Here is a 23717-nt window from a genome sequence, read left to right on the forward strand (position 1 = left end):
CAGCTTATAATAGTAAGTAAGCTCTTTTTTAAAAAAAGTAATATAGCCACAGTTTCTGGGGTGCTGGCAGTATTCTTTTTCTAACCTATGTTGTGTTTACATTGATTCACTCTGTAATTTTTTAAACTTTCATATGTTTTATACGGTCTTTGATATGTATATCCTACATACAGAAGTCTCAAAATAGAAGAATAGAAACTTTAGTTATATATCAGATGATGAAATTTGTGAGCATTACATTGCCCATCCTAATATGTCATCTTGCACATGTTTTAAAAATAAGGTAGCCTGACTTTTATTCAGTAACTTAATAAAAATAAATAAGAAAATGGGTCTCATGAGCTAATTTAAGTTCCAAATAATATAATAATCTGTATTAACAACTGCCACTTTACAATATTGTGTAAAACATAAGGTATAGCTTAAATAAGCATTTTTATTTAAATAACATTTTCAAGGGCATTTTTTGTGCTTCTCATTTCCCATCACATTTAGAATAAAATCCAAAATCAGGATGTTTCAGGCCATACATGATCTAATGCCAAATCACCTTGTCTACTTCATTTTCTATTACTATTCTGCAGTTTTATACTACTTTAGCTACTCTGAATTTCTTGCTATTTTTCAGTGATTCTGAGCTCCATCCTGCTACAAGGCCATTGTGCTTGTAATTCTCTCCATCTGGAATATTCTTTCCCAGAAAGAATAAATGTACAAATTTATAAGTACTTTGTATATACATTTGACCTATGTACTATGTGAACAGAAGGCTTAGTATTAAATTTAAATCCATTTTTATTTGTAATTATAAAATGAACAAAAATCTAATTCTGTTTCTTTCCTCTGCTTAAACCTATGTAGGCCAGAAATATCTAATTTGGTTCAAACACTTCATTTTATTTCTCATTATACCCCTGCCCTCTGATACATCCTAGCAAACTTCTCCAAATTACTGCTTTGGAGAGAAGCGGAAGGATGACAGACTTTTCCTTCTCCTATACTGACAAGAACACATCAGACTTACTATTTAATGCTTACAGTATAAGAATAAACATCAAATTTGGCATACTTAAAGAAAATACCTGTAAACTAGATAATAGATCTGAGAATATCACTCAGCCTGTAGCAATGTAGCACAGATATATAAAGATATGGAAATGTGATAAAACCAAAAAGAGAAATGAAAGATAGAATAAGAAGGTCCAATCTATGTTAAATTGGAGTTTCACAGGGTAGAATAGATAAAATGAGGCAGAGGAAAGTCAAAGATATAAGGACCATAAATGTTCCATAACTGAAGAAAGACATGAATGTCCAGATCAAAGTAGCATACTTAGTCTGAGCAGGATGAACTAAAACAAGGATAGTGGTAAAACTGCAGAATATCAAAGGCAAAGAAAATTTTTAAAGCAACTGGAGAAAAGGCCTACTATCTACAAAGGAATGACACATTGATGGTAGACGTTTTATCAGTAAGACTCCAGAAGAAAATGGGATAATATAATACCAATTAAGAATCAGAGCTAAATTTTGCTTCAGAAGTGAGGATGAAACATATTTTCAGATAAATTCTGGGAGAATGTACCATTCATAGGTGCTCACTGAAAGGACTGCTAAAAAATGTATTTCTGTGAGAAGCAAATTGAATCTCATATGGTGGAGTGGAGTGCAAATAGCAGTGGTGAAAAATGAATGAGTAAGTCATTGGTAAATCTAGTAACAAACTTACTATAAAGGAAAAGATAAACAATTTGAGAGGGGTTAAAAAATAGGTGTCTGTTATTTAATAGATGACACTAGCATGGGAGATGAGAGGAAAGAAAGTAGTTAAAGTGTTTTGAAATCCATGTATTCTTCAGGCAGAAGATAGGATCTTTATCAGTTCACTTTTTAACTGTGTTTTTGAAACACCATACCTACATAGAGGCAGGGCAAGAAACAGAAGAACAAGAGGTGAAAAACTGATCAACTAAATAGAACCTAACTTAGAGATCCAGTATAAATTGAACTGAATACTAAAGGTTAGAGAACAAAGCCAACCAACAAGAAAATCCTAGATAAAAGAGTGAAAACGAACTCCAGAATAAACCAATCAAGAAAGCCACATACCTAGACAACTTAAAATAACGAGCCATACTAGGAAACACGAAAATATGGACCAGCCAAAGGAACAAACTAATAGTTCCACTGAGATACAGAAGTTGAGATAACTAATGCTAAATCAATTCAATGAAATAAGGGAAGAACTAATTAAAGATGTTCAAACAAATCTCCTAAATCAATTAAAAAATCAATTCAATGAACTGAGGAAAGACATGGCCAAAGAGATGAAGTATATAAGGAAGACACTGGATGACCATAAAGAAGAATTTGTAAACTTGAAAAAACAAATGTGCCAAGAGATGGAAACAACCCAAATGTCCTTCAACTGATGAGTGGATAAATAAAATGTATATACACACGATGGGATACTACACAGCAGTAAGAAGGAACAGCGTTGTGAAACATATGACAACATGGATGAACCTTGAAGACAATGCTGAGTGAAATAAGCCAGGCACAAAAAGAGAAATATATGCTACCACTAATGTGAACATTGAAAAATGTAAAATAAATGGTTTATAATGTAGAATGTAGGGGAACTAGCAATAGAGAGCATTTAATGAAGGGGGAACGATAACTTAATAAGAACAGATAAGCTATCATGGGTAAATTTAACATTCTGTGAATGCCCAGGAATGACTATGGTTTGTTAACTTCTGGTGGGTATGATAGGAACAAATTCACAGAAATGTTGCTCTATTAGGTTATTTTCTTGGGATAGAGTAGGAACATGTTGGAAGTAAAGTAGTTATATTAGGTTAGTTGTCTTTTTCTTACTCCCTTCTTACGGTTTGTTTGAAATGTTTTTTTATTGTATGTTTTTTTTTAAAAATTTTTGATATAGTTAATAGTATATTTAAAAAAAAAGCTAATTAAAAAAAGAAAAACAATGAAAAAAATATGCAGAGCCCTTCTGAGGAGCTGGTGGAGAATGCAGGGGTATTGAGCTTCCCCACCTTGATGGTTGTTGATGTGTTCACAGACATAGGGGACTGGTGATTTGATCGGCTGAGCCCTCTACCATGCAACTTGCTCTTGGGAAGACTTGCTGCAAAGAAGAGGCTAGGCCTGCCTATAGTTGTGCCTGAGAGTCTCCTCCTGAATGTCTCTTTGTTGCTCAGATGTGGCCCTCTTTTTCTAGCTAAGCCAACTTGGCAAGTGAAATCACTGCCCTGCCCCCTGTGTGGGATCTGACACCCAGGGGAGTAAATCTCCCTGGCAACGTGGAATAGACTCCTGGGGAGGAATATAGACCTGGTGTCGTGGGATGGAGAGCGTCTTCTTGACCAAATGGGGGATGAGAAAGGAAATGAAATAAGCTTCATTGGCAGATTCCAAAAGGAGCCAAGAGGTCATTCTGGTGGGCACTCTTACGCACAATATAGACAACCCTTTTTAGGTGCTAATAAATTGGAATAGCTAGCAATGGATGCCTGAAACTATCAAACTGCAGTCCAGAACCCTTGAATCCTGAAGATGATTTTGTAGAGATGTGGCTTATGAGGGGTGACAATGTGATTGGGAGAGCCATATGGACCACACTCCCCTTTGTCCAGTGTATGGATGGATGAGTAATAAATAGGTGCAAAAAGAAAAAAAAAAGGCACCCAGTGTTCTTTTTTACTTTAATTGTTCTTTTGAACTTTAATTTTTATTCTTAATATTTGTGTGTGGGTGTGGTAATGAAAATGTTCAAAAATTAATTTTGGTGAACGCACAACTATATAATGGTACTGGGAACAATTGAATGTACACTTTGTATTACTGCATGGTGTGTGAATATATCTCAAAATTGAATTTAAAAAAACAACAAAAAATGGCAGAACTTATGGGGATGAAGGGCATAATGGAGGAGATGAAAAACACAATGGAGGGATACAACAGTAGATTTGAACAGGCAGAAGAAAGGATCAGTGAATTGGAAGATAAGACATTTGAATTCATACACAAAAAAGAACAGATGGTGAAAAGAATGGAAAAATATCAGCAAGATCTTAGGGAGCTGAGTGGCAACATTGTGTTTTTCATCTCCGTTATGCCCTTCATCCCCATAAGTTCTGACATTTTTTTTGTTTTTTTTTTAATTCAATTTTGAGATGTATTCACATACCATGCAGTCATACAGTGTACATTCAGTTGTTCACAGTACCATTATATAATTGTGCGTTCATCACCAAAATTAAGTTTTGAACATTTTCATTACCACACACACAAAATTATTAAGAATAAAAATTAAAGTGAAAAAGAACAATTAAAGTAAGAAAAGAACACTGGGTGCCTTTTTTTTTCTTTTTGCCCCCATTTTTTACTCATATACATGTTATGGGGGTCCCAGAAAGAGAAGAGATGGGAAAGAGGGCAGAAAGAATAAAGAAGAAATAGTCACAGAAAATTTCCCAACTCTTATGAAAGACAGAAAATTACAGATGCAAGAAGTACAGCATACTCCAAACAGAATAGATCCCAATAGACCTACTTCAAGACACCTACTGATCAGATTGTCCAATGTCAAAGACAAAGAGAGAATTCTGAAAGCAGCAAGAGAAAAGCAATCCATCACATATAAGGGAAGCTCGATAAGATTGTACACATTTCTCTTCAGAAACCATGGAGGTGAGAAGGCAGTGGTATGATATATTTAAGATACTGAAAGAGAACTGCCAACAAAGAATACTATATCCAGCAAAACTGTCCTTCAAAAATGAGAGAGAGATTAAAATATTTTCAGACAAAGAGACATTGAGAGAATTTGTGAATAAGAGACTGGTGCTATAAGAAATTCTAAAGAGGAGGCGGGGCAAGATGGCAGACTGGTGAGCTGTATGTTTTAGTTACTCCTCCAGGAAAGTAGGTAGAAAGCCAGGAACTGCGTGGACTGGACACCACAGAGCAATCTGTCTTTGGGCATACTTCATACAACACTCATGAAAATGTCGAACTGCTGAGATCAGCGAAATCTGTAAGTTTGTGCTGCCAAGGGACCCGCGCCCCTCCCTGCCAGGCTCAGTCCCGTGGGAGGAGGGGCTGTCAGCTCCGGGAAGGAGAAGGGAGAACTGCAGTGGCTGCTCTTATCGGAAACTCATTCTACTGATCCAGACTCCAACCATAGATAGACTGAGACCAGACACCAGAGAATCTGAGAGCAGCCAGCCCAGCAGAGAGGAGACAGGCATAGAAGAAAAAAAAAAAAAAACAACACGAAAAACTCCAAAATAAAAGCAGAGGATTTTTGGAGTTCTGGTGAACACAGAAAGGGGAAGGGCGGAGCTCAGGCCCTAAGGCGCACATGCAAATCCCGAAGAAAAGCTGATCTCTCTGCCCTGTGGACCTTTCCTTAATGGCCCTGGTTGCTTTGTCTCTTAGCATTTCAATAGCCCATTAGATCTCTGAGGAGGGCCCTTTTTTTTTTTTTTTTTAATCCTTTTTTCTTTTTCTAAAACAATTACTCTAAGAAGCCCAATACAGAAAGCTTCAAAGAATTGCAATTTGGGCACGTCAAGTCAAGAGCAGAACTGAGAGAGCTCTGAGACAAAAGGCAATAATCCAGTGGCTGAGAAAATTCACTAAACACCACAACTTCCCAAGAAAAGCGGGGTGTCCGCTCACAGCCACCATCCTGGTGGACAGGAAACACTCCTGCCCATCGCCAGCCCCATAGCCCAGAGCTGCCCCAGACAACCCAGTGTGACGGAAGTGCTTCAAATAACAGGCACACACCACAAAACTGGGCGTGGACATTAGCCTTCCCTGCAACCTCAGCTGATTGTCCCAGAGTTGGGAAGGTGGAGCAGTGTGAATTAACAAAGCCCCATTCAGCCATCATTTGAGCAGACTGGGAGCCTCCCTACACAGCCCAGCAGCCCAGAACTGCCCTGGGGGGACGGCACTCACCTGTGACATAGCACAGTCATCCCTCAACAGAGGACCCGGGGTGCACAGCCTGGAAGAGGGGCCCACTTGCAAGTCTCAGGAGCCATACGCCAATACCAAAGACTTGTGGGTCAGTGGCAGAGACAAACTGTGGCAGGACTGAACTGAAGGATTAGACTATTGCAGCAGCTTTAAAACTCTAGGATCACCAGGGAGATTTGATTGTTAGGGCCACCCCCCCCTCCCCGACTGCCCAGAAACACACCCCACATACAGGGCAGGCAACACCAAGTACACACGCAAGCTTGGTACACCAGTTGTACCCCACAAGACTCACTCCCCCACTAACCAAAAAGGCTAAGCAGGGGAGAACTGGCTTGTGGAGAACAGGTGGCTCGTGGACGCCACCTGCTGGTTAGTTAGAGAAAGTGTACTCCACGAAGCTGTAGATCTGATAAATTAGAGATAAGGACTTCAATAGGTCTACAAACCCTAAAAGAACCCTATCAAGTTCAGCAAATGCCACGAGGCCAAAAACAACAGAAAATTATAAAGCATATGAAAAAACCAGACGATATGGATAACCCAAGCCCAAGCACCCAAACCAAAAGATCAGAAGACACACAGCACCTAGAGCAGCTACTCAAAGAACTAAAGATGAACAATGAGACCATAGTACGGGATATAAAGGAAATCAAGAAGACTCTAGAAGAGCATAAAGAAGACATTGCAAGACTAAATAAAAAAATGGATGATCTTATGGAAATTAAAGAAACTGTTGACCAAATTAAAAAGATTCTGGACACTCATAGTACAAGACTAGAGGAAGTTGAACAACGAATCAGTGACCTGGAAGATGACAGAATGGAAAATGAAAGCATAAAAGAAAGAATGGGGAAAAAAATTGAAAAAATCGAAATGGACCTCAGGGATATGATAGATAATATGAAACATCCAAATATAAGACTCATTGGTGTCCCAGAAGGGGAAGAAAAGGGTAAAGGTCTAGGAAGAGTATTCAAAGAAATTGTTGGGGAAAACTTCCCAAATCTTCTAAACAACATAAATACACAAATCATAAATGCTCAGCGAACTCCAAATAGAATAAATCCAAATAAACCCACTCCGAGACATATACTGATCACACTGTCAAACACAGAAGAGAAGGAGCAAGTTCTGAAAGAAGCAAGAGAAAAGCAATTCACCACATACAAAGCAAACAGCATAAGACTAAGTAGTGACTACTCAGCAGCCACCATGGAGGCAAGAAGGCAGTGGCATGATATATTTAAAATTCTGAGTGAGAAAAATTTCCAGCCAAGAATACTTTATCCAGCAAAGCTCTCCTTCAAATTTGAGGGAGAGCTTAAATTTTTCACAGACAAACAAATGCTGAGAGAATTTGCTAACAAGGGACCTGCCCTACTGGAGATACTAAAGGGAGCCCTACAGACAGAGAAACAAAGACAGGACAGAGAGACTTGGAGAAAGGTTCAGTACTAAAGAGATTCAGTATGGGTACAATAAAGGATATTAATAGAGAGAGGGGAAAAATATGGCAAACATAAACCAAAGGATAAGATGGCCGATTCAAGAAATGCCTTCACGGTTATAACGTTGAATGTAAATGGATTAAACTCCCCAATTAAAAGATATAGATTCGCAGAATGGATCAAAAAAAATGAACCATCAATATGTTGCATACAAGAGACTCATCTTAGACACAGGGACACAAAGAAACTGAAAGTGAAAGGATGGAAAAAAATATTTCATGCAAGCTACAGCCAAAAGAAAGCAGGTGTAGCAATATTAATCTCAGATAAAATAGACTTCAAATGCAGGGATGTTTTGAGAGACAAAGAAGGACACTACATACTAATAAAAGGGGCAATTCAGCAAGAAGAAATAACAATCGTAAATGTCTATGCACCCAACCAAGGTGCCACAAAATACATGAGAGAAACACTGGCAAAACTAAAGGAAGCAATTGATGTTTCCACAATAATTGTGGGAGACTTCAACACATCACTCTCTCCTATAGATAGATCAACCAGACAGAAGACCAATAAGGAAATTGAAAACCTAAACAATCTGATAAATGAATTAGATTTAACAGACATATACAGGACATTACATCCCAAATCACCAGGATACACATACTTCTCTAGTGCTCACGGAACTTTCTCCAGAATAGATCATATGCTGGGACATAAAACAAGCCTCAATAAATTTAAAAAGATTGAAATTATTCAAAGCACATCCTCTGACCACAATGGAATACAATTAGAAGTCAATAACCATCAGAGACTTAGAAAATTCACAAATACCTGGAGGTTAAACAACACACTCCTAAACAATCAGTGGGTTAAAGAAGAAATAGCAAGAGAAATTGCTAAATATATAGAGATGAATGAAAATGAGAACACAACATACCAAAACCTATGGGATGCAGCAAAAGCAGTGCTAAGGGGGAAATTTATAGCACTAAATGCATGTATTAAAAAGGAAGAAAGAGCCAAAATCAAAGAACTAATGGATCAACTGAAGAAGCTAGAAAATGAACAGCAAACCAATCCTAAACCAAGTAGAAGAAAAGAAATAACAAGGATTAAAGCAGAAATAAATGACATAGAGAACAAAAAAACAATAGAGAGGATAAATATCACCAAAAGTTGGTTCTTTGAGAAGATCAACAAGATTGATAAGCCCCTAGCTAGACTGACAAAATCAAAAAGAGAGAAGACCCATATCAACAAAATAATGAATGAAAAAGGTGACGTAACTGCAGATCCTGAAGAAATTAAAAAAATTATAAGAGGATATTATGAACAACTGTATGGCAACAAACTGGACAATGTAGAAGAAATGGACAATTTCCTGGAAACATATGAACAACCTAGACTGACCAGAGAAGAAATAGAAGACCTCAACCAACCCATCACAAGCAAAGAGATCCAATCAGTCATCAAAAATCTTCCCACAAATAAATGCCCAGGGCCAGATGGCTTCACAGGGGAATTCTACCAAACTTTCCAGAAAGAACTGACACCAATCTTACTCAAACTCTTTCAAAACACTGAAGAAAATGGAACACTACCTAACTCATTTTATGAAGCTAACATCAATCTAGTACCAAAACCAGGCAAAGATGCTACAAAAAAGGAAAACTACCGGCCAATCTCCCTAATGAATATAGATGCAAAAATCCTCAACAAAATACTTGCAAATCGAATCCAAAGACACATTAAAAAAATCATACACCATGACCAAGTGGGGTTCATTCCAGGCATGCAAGGATGGTTCAACATAAGAAAAACAATCAATGTATTACAACACATTAAAAACTCGAAAGGGAAAAATCAATTGATCATCTCAATAGATGCTGAAAAAGCATTTGACAAAATCCAACATCCCTTTTTGATAAAAACACTTCAAAAGGTAGGAATTGAAGGAAACTTCCTCAACATGATAAAGAGCATATATGAAAAACCCACAGCCAGCATAGTACTCAATGGTGAGAGACTGAAAGCCTTCCCTCTAAGATCAGGAACAAGACAAGGATGCCCGCTGTCACCACTGTTATTCAACATTGTGCTGGAAGTGCTAGCCAGGGCAATCTGGCAAGACAAAGAAATAAAAGGCATCCAAATTGGAAAAGAAGTAAAACTGTCATTGTTTGCAGATGATATGATCTTATATCTAGAAAACCCTGAGAAATCGACGATACAGCTACTAGAGCTAATAAACAAATTTATCAAAGTAGCGGGATACAAGGTTAATGCACATAAGTCAGTAATGTTTCTATATGCTAGAAATGAACAAACTGAAGAGACACTCAAGAAAAAGATACCATTTTCAGTAGCAACTAAAAAAATCAAGTACCTAGGAATCAACTTAACCAAAGATGTAAAAGACCTATACAAAGAAAACTACATAACTCTACTAAAAAAAATAGAAGGGGACCTTAAAAGATGGAAAAATATTCCATGTTCATGGATAGGAAGGCTAAATGTCATTAAGATGTCAATTCTACCCAAACTCATCTACAGATACAATGCAATCCCAATCAAAATTCCAACAACCTACTTTGCAGACTTGGAAAAGCTAGTTATCAAACTTATTTGGAAAGGGAAGATGCCTCGAATTGCTAAAGACACTCTAAAAAAGAAAAACGAAGTGGGAGGACTTACACTCCCTGACTTTGAAGCTTATTATAAAGCCACAGTTGCCAAAACAGCATGGTACTGGCACAAAGATAGACATATAGATCAATGGAATCGAATTGAGAATTCAGAGATAGACCCTCAGATCTATGGCCAACTGATCTTTGATAAGGCCCCCAAAGTCACTGAACTGAGCCATAATGGTCTTTTCAACAAATGGGGCTGGGAGAGTTGGATATCCATATCCAAAAGAATGAAAGAGGACCCCTACCTCACCCCCTACACAAAAATTAACTCAAAATGGACCAAAGATCTCAATATAAAAGAAAGTACCATAAAACTCCTAGAAGATAATGTAGGAAAACATCTTCAAGACCTTGTATTAGGCGGCCACTTCCTAGACTTTACACCCAAAGCACAAGCAACAAAAGAGAAAATAGATAAATGGGAACTCCTCAAGCTTAGAAGTTTCTGCACCTCAAAGGAATTTCTCAAAAAGGTAAAGAGGCAGCCAACTCAATGGGAGAAAATTTTTGGAAACCATGTATCTGACAAAAGACTGATATCTTGCATATACAAAGAAATCCTACAACTCAATGACAATAGTACAGACAGCCCAATTATAAAATGGGCAAAAGATATGAAAAGACAGTTCTCTGAAGAGGAAATACAAATGGCCAAGAAACACATGAAAAAATGTTCAGCTTCACTAGCTATTAGAGAGATGCAAATTAAGACCACAATGAGATACCATCTAACACCGGTTAGAATGGCTGCCATTAAACAAACAGGAAACTACAAATGCTGGAGGGGATGTGGAGAAATTGGAACTCTTATTCATTGTTGGTGGGACTGTATAATGGTTCAGCCACTCTGGAAGTCAGTCTGGCAGTTCCTTAGAAAACTAGATATAGAGTTACCATTCGATCCAGCGATTGCACTTCTCGGTATATACCCGGAAGATCGGAAAGCAGTGACACGAACAGATATCCGCACGCCAATGTTCATAGCAGCATTATTCACAATTGCCAAGAGATGGAAACAACCCAAATGTCCTTCAACAGATGAGTGGATAAATAAAATGTGGTATATACACACGATGGAATACTACGCGGCAGTAAGAAGGAACGATCTGGTGAAACATATGACAACATGGATGAACCTTGAAGACATAATGCTGAGCGAAATAAGCCAGGCACAAAAAGAGAAATATTATATGCTACCACTAATGTGAACTTTGAAAAATGTAAAACAAATGGTTTATAATGTAGAATGTAGGGGAACTAGCAGTAGAGAGCAATTAAGGAAGGGGGAACAATAATCCAAGAAGAACAGATAAGTTATTTAACGTTCTGGGGATGCCCAGAAATGACTATGGTCTGTTAATTTCTGATGGATATAGTAGGAAGAAGTTCACAGAAATGTTGCTATATTATGTAACTTTCTTGGGGTAAAGTAGGAACATGTTGGAAGTTAAGCAGTTATCTTAGGTTAGTTGTCTTTTTCTTACTCCCTTGTTATGGTCTCTTTGAAATTTTCTTTTATTTTATGTTTGTTTTCTTTTTAACTTTTTTTTTCATACAGTTGATTTAAAAAAGAAGGGAAAGTTAAAAAAAAAAAAAAAGAAAAACAAGGAAAAAAAAAAAAAGATGTAGTGCCCCCTTGAGGAGCCTGTGAAGAATGCAGGGGTATTCGCCTACCCCACCTCGATGGTTGCTAACATGACCACAGACATAGGGGACTGGTGGTTGGATGGGTTGAGCCCTCTACCATAAGTTTTACCCTTGGGAAGACGGTTGCTGCAAAGGAGAGGCTAGGCCTCCCTATAGTTGTGCCTAAGAGTCTCCTCCTGAATGCCTCTTTGTTGCTCAGATGTGGCTCTCTCTCTCTGGCTAAGCCAACTTGAAAGGTGAAATCACTGCCCTCCCCCCTACGTGGGATCAGACACCCAGGGGAGTGAATCTCCCTGGCAACGTGGAGTGTGACTCCCGGGGAGGAGTGTGGACCCGGCGTCGTGGGGCGGAGGGCATCTTCTTGACCAGGGGGGGGATGTGAGGGGAGATGGGGTGAGCTTCGGTGGCAGAGAGATTCCGAGACGAGCCAAGGGGTCACTGTGGTGGGCGCTCTTGCGCACACTTTAGACAACCCTTTTTGGGTTCTGGAGGGTTGGGGTGGCTGGTGGTGGATGCCTGAAGCTGTCGGGCTGCAGCCCAGGGCCCATGGATCTCGAGGACAGTTGTATAAGAGTGTGGCTTGTGGGGGGTGGCGGTGGGATTGGGAGGGCCGTGGGGACCGGGCTCCAGTTTGTCTAGTTTGTGGATGGATGTGTGGAGGGATGGGGGGGGAGGCAGGCGGACGGGGGTGCCCAGTGTTCTTTTTTGCTTCGGTTGCTCTTTTTCACTCTGGTTATTGTTCTTGTTGTTTTTGTGTGTGTGCTGGTGGGGGTGTCGGGGATTGATTTGGGTGGTGGATGTGCAGCTGTGTGGTGGTGCTGTGGACAGTCGAGAGTGCGGTTTGTTTTGTGTGGCTGCGTGGTGTGTGAATGTATCTCGGTGAAGTGATGATTGAAAAACAAAAACAAAAAAAAAAATGAATTACAGTCCTGTTTGGGGTCATGAAAAAGTCTTAGTGATAGATGGTGGTGACAGTAGCACAACACTGAATGTAGTTAATACCACTGAAGTGTACACTTAAAAATGGTTAAAATCAAAATGTATTGTTACCACAGTAAAAACATAAAATAAAATAATTACAATTGAAAGGAATGAAATAATTTTAATATTTAATTTTAGAGCTCTACTGAATGCAGACAGCATGGTACAAAAATTCAGGAAATTAGTGTTAAACTTAAGGCAAATATCCTCTGAAATAAAAGTGTAATGTGTAACTCAGGTTTTCTTTTGTAGTTTTCTACAATACAAATATATTTTTGGTTCAATTTTTTCTACAGAGACATGTAATAAATATAAGAGTTATTTCCCCAAAGTTCCCTAAAATCAAAATAAAATACTGTTGCTCTTTCCCCCTTCCATCCTTTATTAAATAAACTTGTAGCCAAATTCATCTGTTCTGTTTGGGATTTAAGGTCAGATAGGAGTTAAGGATATTGACAGGTCAAATAATGAAAAGTTAATTAAAAAAAAGAAATTATTGGTGTTTTCACAAAATTTCTAAATCATTACTTCTTCTCTTTGGTATTAAAGGATATTTTGAGATAACAGTTTAATTATGATATTGTTCTTTTGCAAGAGGAAAGAATATGTTCTAAAATAACAGAGAAATTATTATTAATCAATTTCTGAACCAATTTACTCAAAGAAATTAAGAGTATCAGAGAATGGAAAATATGCTTTAAATAAATTTTTCCCTAATAATAGGAGCAAGTAAAAGTAATAGAAGAAAAATTTAAAGGAAAAACATGTAAAATATCTTTGGAAAGTATGTTTCAGGCAATGATATATTTCTTAGTATGTTAATGAATTAAATTTGAAAACAATTAAGATATTACCTTCATGTTATATGTGTGTTTGGTTTCATCTGGAAGTATTGAATCTTCCTGCAGTATTATCTAGAGCTATACTGTCTGTTCCAGTTTGCTAATGCTGCCATTATGCAAAATACCAGAAATGGATTGGCTTTTATAAAGGGGGTTTATTTGGTTTCAAATTTGTAGTCTGAGGGCCATGAAAATGCCCAAATTAAGGCATCAACACGAGTATAACTTTACCAAAGGAAGGCCAGTGGTGTCTGGAAAACCTCTGTTAGCTGGGAAGGCAATGTGGCTGGCATCTGCTGATCCTGGGTTGTGTTCCAACTCCTCTGTCAGCTCTTCTGTATTCTTCAAAATGTTGCTCTTGGGGCGTTTTGTCCTCTCTTAGCTTCTCCGGGGCAAACTCTGGACTACCATCTCCAAAGCGTCAACAAAAGTCTGCATTCAATGAGTGTCTCTAAAATGTCTCTCTCAGCTGCTCTGAGCTCTTTCTGTTTGTGAGCTCTTTTATAGGACTCTAGTGATTAAAGTAAAGACCCACCCTGAATGGGTGGGATCCATATCTCCATGGAAATAATTTAATCAAATGTTTCACCCACAGTTGATTGAGTCACATCTCCATGGAAACAATCAAAGGATTCCAACCTAATGAACACTAATACATCTGCCCCCACAAGTTTGCATTAAAGAATATGGCTTTTGGCAGGACATAATATATCCAAACTAGCATACTGTCCAATATGTGTGGATATTGAGCATTTGAAATGTGGCTAGCCTGAGATGTGCTATAAGTATGAAATATTAGATTTCAAAGACATAGTGCGAAAAAAAGAATGCAATTATCTCATTAATATTTTATGTTGATTACTTGTTAGAATTTGTATATACTGCATTAAATAGTATATTAAAATTTATTTCATTTTTTTCCTTTTTAAATGTATCTACTAGAAAATTTAAAATTGCATAAATGGCTAACATTGTATTTCTATTAAGAGTGCTGAACTAAAGCTTTTCATGGTATATTTTATCAAATTTTTTTAGTGAACTAATAAGAACACTGAATAAGTAATAGTTCCAGTACCAATTGTTGAACAGGTGGAACTGCCTAAAAGTATGTAATATGGGAGGGTGTCACCATTTGTATCTTTAAAAAGTGTTTTTTTGTGGCTTGTTTTCTTTAGTAGAAAAGAGTTTGGATTGTTTATTCATTTGCTTGTTTATTCATTCAAGAAACAAAGCCAGTATATGTAAGACACTGAGATCTTCATCTGTACTAATATTATCTTTAAATACTTGCTTATTAAATATCGAACCTTTTTAAAGTTTATGGTATGTGTATAGTACTATTAAGTGCTATAGAACAGCCAACTAAATAACCCATAAAGCAGTTATTTACTTAACTACTACTAAGTGAAAACATCAATGCTATAAAATCAAATTTTTATTTCAACCTGGTAGACATGTGCGGATTATGACTTAGTCATATCCCTGTGTCTTCACTTGTGCCTCTGTGAACTTGTGAAAGTTTAGATATGCCATGTCCTTAATTAACTACATAGCATTTTAAATGTAATTTAACCACTTAGTGATTTTATTATTATATAAAATAAATAATAGATGATATGTTTTAGTAGTCACTAAAGATCTTTCCAAGAATTTACTAATTAAATATACATTTTAAAGAATCAGGCACTTTTAGCCCTAAAATCAACTTTATTTTACTATGTTACCACTAGAAACTCACTTTTTTTCTAGGCATTAGCATCACCAATCCTGTTTTGTTACTTTGAGAAAAAAATGGTAAAATAATACAAATTGAAGGCTTTAATATGATAATATTTGATTAAAATATTTGATCAAAGTATCCTTTAACAAAGTTTACTAATATATTTTAAGTTAATGATTTTATCAGATTGGGTTTCTCTACTTATCTCTTTAGTCTACCAATTAAGTCCTAATGAAAATTTTATTCAGAAGATTGGTTTTGCTATATAACGTCATGGTAAATAAAAATTAGTGAAATGAAAAAACCAAAATAGTTATTGAATAGTCAGAGTAGTGAAAAAAAATTTTCCATTTGAAATTTAGGATACTTTTTCTACTGCCTTTTCATTTGTCAACCTTTTATTTTCTTTTTAAAATTTTTGATCTAAATTTGTTTAAAATTTGTCAATCTCTCCCTTAACTTTGTGTTCTTCTCTTTTATAATATATAGGAAAGAGAAAAAATTTGAATTATCTCTGTTCAAGATTATCTGAAAGAAAAGAATCTGCAACAAAAGACAATGATGAGTAAGTTTGTTGTTTAAATAATTTGCATGTCTTACAGAAAACTTTCATAATTGTTATAGTGATAAGTGGGAAATCATTTCTTTGTATAAATTAATAAATAATGTATTCCTGAGTTGAAGTAGTCTCTCTTAAAAAAATGAAATACTGTATTTGTGATGTGTCTTGTATTGCTCGTATAATGGTCATATATGATGTCTTAATTTTTCACTCATTGAGCCCAGTTCTCTTAGTCTTGCATAAGAGACCAGCCAAGGGCAAAACTGAGGAAAACACCCTTTGCAGCTTTTCATGAATAGAGAAGTAACATGTTGTCGGGGACCATAATGCCTACCTAATAAATAGTTGGTTCAAGGCAGAGCTACGAGCACAGTGAAGCCAGAAAAGTAAGGGATCTAAAGGAACCTGAAAGACTCACCTGCCCAGCAACCAACCATTTTTAAATTGACCTGCCACTTGTGCCTTTGAATGAAGACATTATCTGCAGAAAGCTACTCCATATGTTTCTGGAAACAACATTTTTATCTATCCACTGAGGCCAAGGGATTCAATTAAGAAGAATAGAGGGTTGAATTTTCAAAGTAGTACGTATGTTCAGCTCATTTGCCATTTGAGCTGTATCTTCTCTGCATCGAATACTATGATGAACACTGAAGGGTAGAAATGAAGAAAATGAAGTTTCTACCCATTGGGAGCTTATGGTCTTATATTTTAAGTTATATACCTTCTTCAAACTTAGAATTGGGTTCTCTTTCAAAATCTGTTTTAAATATTTGTGTGGAACTCAGAATACATTTTCCCATACAAATAGTGTTATAATTTTTGGTTATGATCCCCTAATCAGGCCACAAGTCTATTTCATAATGTAGCTAAACTATAGTATTAGTCAGTAGTTGTCTAGGTTAAAATACATGTAAACTAAATGCTGTTCAGAATACAGTGGGGACAAAGGAAGAGTTTCTCAAAGAAGTTGTTTAGCATCTCCTGCATCACTGTTTTTCTTTTGCCTTTTTTAGCTGTTTTTCCTACCTTTGATTCCTCCAGCTCCAAATATTTTCATGTTACTTGTTCCATCTCCCCAACTCCACAAATGTTTTTTTTGTTGTACATTATTGTTCCTTTTTTCCCCTAATCAGACTCCCATTTCTTTGGTGATATTGATCTCAACTAGGTTGTAGGAGGAAAGCTTTCTTTTTTGCTTAACTTGTTTGTTTACTTTTTTAAAAAAAGAATGTGTACACAATAAAAAACTCAAATTGTACAAAAGGATATGCAGTGAAAACAGCAAGCAGTAAATAATTTATAAATCACTGATAATCTTGTATTTAAAAGAAGATGCCTGCTAATTGGTTTTCTGATATAATTATATAACATATAATAAATTTAGAAGTAAAAGTAAGCAATGAAGGAGAAAGCGTTTTTGGACAAAAGTGATAACATGTAAACAACCTAACTTACCTGTTGCTTGCCTTTGAATCAGTTCCACTTAAACTCTTCTAACTTTACGTAATTTCTTTTCTTCTTCTTTCTACTTCTGAACCCACCAATTTGCTTAAAGCTCGAGATTTTTTAGCAATAACTCCTATGGTAGTGAGCTTTTAAGTATCATGGGAGGAACAAGAACCTTTGTTATGGATCACTTAGGAATTTGCCTTTAATTTCTCTCAATCTTTATTTCTAAAGAGCCCTGTTACTTACATATATGTTGTACTCCATGACTTGGTGTTGGAATTAGTGAATTTAAGTACAAGCTAAGATATTTTATAATATATAAAAATAATGCCTTTCTGATTATTTTTCTCCTCATTATAAAATTACTCAGTCTTAGTCCATAAAGCCATTTCTACAGCTTCAGTAATGGGTTCTTTATTCCATTTGTTTAGATTTCTTTCATTTGTAATACCATTCTGAAGACTTGGATTTTTAAAATCCCAAATTAAATTGAACATTTCACATTTGTTGATCAGTTTTAAATTATCATAATATTTTATGTTTTGTTTTGGCAATATTCCTGTTTCATTTTTTCTCCCTTATAAAATACCATGTAGCAAGGGAGACATCAAAAAGAATCAAGGCACTTGCTTCTAGACTGTTTTGTGGGACTTCGGTACTTTGGTGAAGTCTTTGTAGATTTGGTGTTTGATCCTGTGCTATTGAGGTTTAGAAATGTCACTTTGATGAGCTCATTATGAGATTGTAAAACCAACGTAAAACAATCTCAGAAGAAACTGATGTATAAATTACAATGCCGTTTTATTTTGAGAACTTTATTGATAAAACATCTATCAGTCATTTTTTCAGGCCCTCTTTTCTGAAACCTCATATAAAAAGTTTAAGGATATATAGTAATCTAAGAATTACAATTAAGGGAATAAGATGTTTTAAAGAATATTTTTATTAAGCTGGGTTAGCTATATAAATCTCTCCAGATTAGCGGTATTTCTTTTTAAATAATTGATATAATCCTTAAAAGATTGCACAGTCACTTAGCTATCAATGTGGGGGAAACTGTATCTGGACATCATACCATATGCAAATCAATTGCACCTGAATGTGAAAGGTAAGAGTGAAACTCTTTAGAAAAAAATATAGGACAGCTTTTTGTGACCTCAAAGTAGGCAAAATACCAAGTATAAAAGAAAAAACTAATAAATTGGACTATTTTAAAACTAAGAACTTCATTTCATAAAAAGGAACTCTTTAGATTGTGAAAATACAGCTCACAGAGTGGGAGAAGATATTTGCAAGACAACCCAATAGAAAAATGGGCAAAATAATTGAAGGACACTTCATAAGACAGGATATTCAAATAACCAATAAACACATGAAAAGTGCTCTATTGGGAAATGTGATTAGGGAAATGTAAATTAAAGTCTCTTTGATGTACCACTACATACTCACCAGATTGGCTAAAATGAAAAAGAAGGAAAATACTGGGTGTGTTTTCCTCTGAAATGAGGATGTAGAATAACTGGGGCACTCATAAATTGCTAGTGGTTGCCTAAATAGATGAAACCACTTTGAAAACTGGCTGTGTCTACTAAAGCTGGTTGTATGCACACCCTATGGCCCAGAAATTTTACTCTCAGGTACATACCAAACAGAAATGTATACATATATTTACCAAAAGACAAATATGAGAATGTGCACCAAAACCTTATTCATAATAGCCTCATATTTCAGAGTACCCAAATGTCCATCAACAGGCAAATGGATAACAAATTGTGGTAGACTACAGTGAAGTTTAATTGACTACAGTGAAAATGATCTAACTAAAAACAACAGTAGTCCATAGTTTACATTAATTGTATTTTTTCCATATACCATCCTATTATTAATACTTTGTAATAGTGATGTACAGTTGTTCTAGTTCATGTAAGATCTTTTTTATATTTGTACAGTTAACCACAGCTGTCATCCACAACAGGTTTTGCAATGTTATACAGTCCCATGGTTTATCCTCTAGCTATTATTCAAGTGACATGCACAACCCTAGGCTTCCCCTTTCAACCATACTCACACTCAGCATTTGTTAATTACACTTATAGTATTGTGCTACCATCACCTCTATCCATTTCTGAACATATGTAATTAACCTTGAACACCTTAAGCAACATCTGTCCATTCTCTATCCTCTTTCTATCTCCTGGTAACCTATACTCTGTATTTTAACTCCCAGAATTTGCTCATAATTAGTTCATATTAATGAGACCATACAATATTTTTCCTTTTGTGTCTGGCTTATTTTGCCCAACATCCTCATTATTTTGCTCAAGGTTCATCCATGTTGTTGCATGCATCAGGACTTCATTCCTTCTTACAGCTGCATAATATTCCATCATAATATATAGCACAGTCTGTTTATCCATGCTTCATTTGATGGACACTTGAGCTTTTTCCGTCTTTTGGCAATTGTGATTAATGCCACTATAAACATTAGTGTGCCAATGTCTATTCATGTTCCTGTTTTCAGTTCTGAGTATATACCTAGTAATGGGATTGCTGGGGTCATATGGCAGTTCTATACTTAGCTTCCTGAGGAACTGCCAAACTGCCTTCCAAGGCAACTGCGCCATTCTGCATTCCCATCAGCAGTGAATAAGTGTTCCTATTTCTCTACATTCTCTCCAGCACTTGTAATTTTCTGTGTTTTTTATAATGGCCATTGTAGTAGGTGTGAAAAGGTGTCATTGTGATTTTCATTTGCATTTCCCTAATAGCTACTGATGTTGATCATCTTTTCATGTGTTTTTTAGCCATTTGCATTTCCTGTCTTTTTCCCATTTTAAAATTGAGTTGTTTATCTTTTTATTGTTGAGTTGTAGGATCTCTTTATATATTTTGACTATCAAATCCTTATCAGATGTGGTTTCCAAATATTTTTTCCAGTTGAGTAGGCGGCCATTTTAGTTTCTTAACCAAGTCCTTTGAAGCACAAAAGTGTTCAGTTTTGAGGAGATCCCATTTATCTATTTCTTCTTTCATTGTTTGTGCTTTGGGTGTAAGGTCTAAGAAACCACCTCCTACCACAAGATCTTGAAGATGCTTCCCTACATTTTCTTCCAGGAGTTTTATGGTCCTAGCTTTAATGTTTAGGTCTTTGTTCCATTTTGTGTTAATTTTTGTATAAGGTGTGAGATAGGGGTCCTCTTTCATTCTTTGGATATGAATATCCAGTTCTTCCAGTCCCAATTGTTGAAGAGACTGTTCTGTCCCGGTTGAGTAGACTTGGCTGCCTTGTCAAAAGTCAGTTGACCATACAGCCAGGCAGATGCCGGGGTGCTGATCCATAAAGGCTAAAACATCACTGAAAATGCAATGCCATGGGGGAAAAACATGGTATCTGCCAGACATTCCTCCTTGGCTAAATGGATTAGGATGGGAGTGGAGACCAGCCCATCTTCCCAGGAGCAGTGTCACGCTAAGGCATTTAGTTTTATTTAATGGGGTCTGCAGAGCTGAGTTGAATTGCTTAAGACTGAGAGCAGCCTTCTCACCCTGCCTCTATCACTGCCTGGTCTCTGTAATAAAATGCTGAACAAATAATTAATGAGTGTTGGTTTGAAGTTCATCCCTGCTGGATTGGCCAGCCCTGCTTGCTCACAAAGGCTGTGGAGGTTACAGAAGCTAAAGCAATTTAGGCTCGGCTCAGAACTCCTCAACCTCTCTCAGCTGGAAGAGGCAGTTCCAGCAAACACCCTCATTCCAATTTCTCAGGCACATTTACTTTCAGCTGAGATCAGCACCTTAGGCAACACCTCGTATGAATTTTATTAGAATATGGAAACTTCTTCAGGGCCTGACACCAGGTGAAATAGGATGCTGTGTAGGTTTGGCAGGGTGCAATCGAGGATCTGGGACTCAGTTTCTCCTCCTTAATGACTGCAGCAGGACCCAGGAGGAGTCCCCAGCCTCTCTAAATCTCAATCTCCTGATGCACAAGACAGGAAAAGTGACCACACTTTCCCCAGGTGCACTGTGAGGGTTGCATGGGGGGAGTTCTTATAAAAAGTTAAACCACAGACTATAGTTAATAGTTCTAGTATAAAAGTATGCTTTCATCAGTTGTAACAAATGTTCCACACCAATGCAAGATGTTAATAATAGTGTAGTATATGGGAATCCTGTTTTTTATGCATGATTGTTCTGTAAACCCACAACTTCTCTTAAAAAAAAAAGGGGTAAAAAAAATTGATTGACCATAGACATAACGGTTTATTTCTGAACTTTCAGTTTGATTCCATTGGTCAATATATCTAGCCTTATGCCAGTACCATGCTGTTTTGACCACTGTAGCTTTGTAATATGCTTTAAAATCAGGAAGCATGAGTACACCAACTTCATTTTTATTTCTCGAGGTGTTTTTGGCTATTCAGGGCACCTTGCCCTTCCAAAAATTTTGATAGTTGGTTTTTCCATTTCTGCAAAGTAAGCTGTTGGGATTTTAATTGGTATTGCATTGAATCTGTAGATCAACTTAGTAGAATTGACATCTTAATTATATTTAGTTTTCTGACCCATGAACACAGTGTGTCCTTCCATCTATTTAGGTCTATCTTGATTTCTTTTAGCAATGTCTTGTAGTTTTCTGTATATAGGTCTTTTATGTCCTTGGTTAAATTTATTCCTACATATTTGATTCTTTTGTTTGCTTCTGTAAATAGATTTTTTTTCTTGATTTTCTCCTCAGACTAATCATTACTAGTGTATAGAAACACTACTGATTTTTGCATGTTGATCTTGTATCCTGCCACTATGCTGAACTCATTTATTAGCTGTAGTAGCTTTGTTGTAGATTTTTTGGGACTTTCTAAATATAGGATCATGTCATCTGCAAACAGTGAGTTTTACTGCTTCCTTTTCATTTTGGATGCATTTCCATTTTTTTTTTTCCTTGCCTAATTGCTCTAGCTAGAATTTCCAGCACAACATTGAATAATAATGATGACAGTGGGCATCCTGTCATCTTCCAGGTCTTAGATGGAAAGCTTTCGATCTTTCACCATTGAGTATGATGTTAGCTGTGGGTTTTTCATATATGCCCTTTCTTATAGTGTCTTTTGAAGTGTTATCAAGAAAGGATGCTGGTTTTTGTCATATTCTTTTCTGCATTGATCAAGATGATCATGTGGTTTTCCCCTTTTGATTTGTTAATGTGGTATCCTGCATTAATTCATTTTCTTCTGTTGAACCACCCTTGCATACCTGGGATAAAACCCAGTTGCTCATGATGGATAAGTCTGTTGGGTTCTATTTGCTAGTATTTTGTTGTGGATTTGTACATCTGTATTCATAAGAGAAATTGGTCTCTAATTTTCTTTTCTTACAGTTATCTTTGGTTTTGGTTTTAGGGTGATGTTGGTTTCATAGAATAAGTTAGGTAGAGTTCCCTTCTCTTCAATTTTTTTGAAGAGTTTCACAGGATTGGTATTAATTCTTCTTGGAATGGTTGGTAGAATTCACCTGTGAAGCCATCTGGTCCTGGACTTCTATTTGTTAAGAAGTTTTTGATGACCATTTCGGTCCCTTTACATGTGATTGGTTTGTTGAACTCTTCTATTCTCAAGTCAGTGTAGGTTGTTCATATGTTTCTAGGAAATTGTCCATTTCATCTAAGTTGTCTAATTTACTGGCATACAGTTGTTCATGTGTCCTTTTATGATCTTTTTTATTCCTATAGGATCAGTAGTAATGTCCCACCTCTCATTTCTGATTTTATTATTTTTCTCTCTTTTTTTCTTTGTCAGTCTAGCTAAGCATTTGTCAGTGTTATTGATCTTCTCAAAAAAAAAAAAAAACAAAAAAACATCTGGTTGTGATGATTCTCCCTATTGTTTTTTTTTTTTCCCCCTCAATTTTGTTTATTTCTGCTCTAATCTTTGTTATTTCTTTCCTTCTGTTTGCTTTGGGGTTAGGTTGCTGTTCTTTTTTCTAGAGGGCAGTAAGTTTCCCTCTGAGCACTGCCTTTCCTGCATCCCATAAGTTTTGATATGTTGTGTTCTTGTTTTTATTCATCTTGAGATATTTACTGATTTCTCTTGTAATTTCTTCTTGACCCACTGATTGTTTAAGAGTATGTTGTTAAACCTTCATACATTCATGAATTTTCCAGTCCTCCACCTATTATGATTTCCAGCTTCATTCCATTATGATCAGAGAAAGTGCTTTGTATGATTTCATTCTTTTTAAATTTATTTTGACCTCTTTTGTGACCCAGTATGTGGTCAATCTGGAGAATGATCCGTGACCACTTGAGAAGACTGTATATCCTGCTGTTGTGGGTTGCAGTGTTTTCTAAGTATC

At 36.4% G+C, this 23717-nt stretch overlaps 1 protein-coding gene across 10 annotated transcripts in view; it reads left to right on the plus strand.

Annotated features, from left to right (window-relative positions):
* LOC119527217 (integrin subunit beta 3 binding protein) overlaps positions 1 to 23717 on the plus strand; it is a 172823-nt gene that overhangs the window by 51319 nt on the left and 97787 nt on the right. For all 10 annotated transcript variants that reach the window (XR_005215340.1, XR_005215339.1, XM_037827037.1 and 7 more), the window contains one exon: positions 15842 to 15917. Coding sequence is in view for 8 of the 10 variants with exons in the window: in XM_037827037.1 (XP_037682965.1) it covers positions 15842 to 15917 (76 nt within the window). In the remaining 2 variants the exon portion in view is untranslated. The remainder of the gene's footprint in view (positions 1 to 15841; positions 15918 to 23717) is intronic.

Source organism: Choloepus didactylus, chromosome 2 (assembly GCF_015220235.1).
Source record: "Choloepus didactylus isolate mChoDid1 chromosome 2, mChoDid1.pri, whole genome shotgun sequence".
NCBI lineage: Eukaryota > Metazoa > Chordata > Mammalia > Pilosa > Megalonychidae > Choloepus > Choloepus didactylus.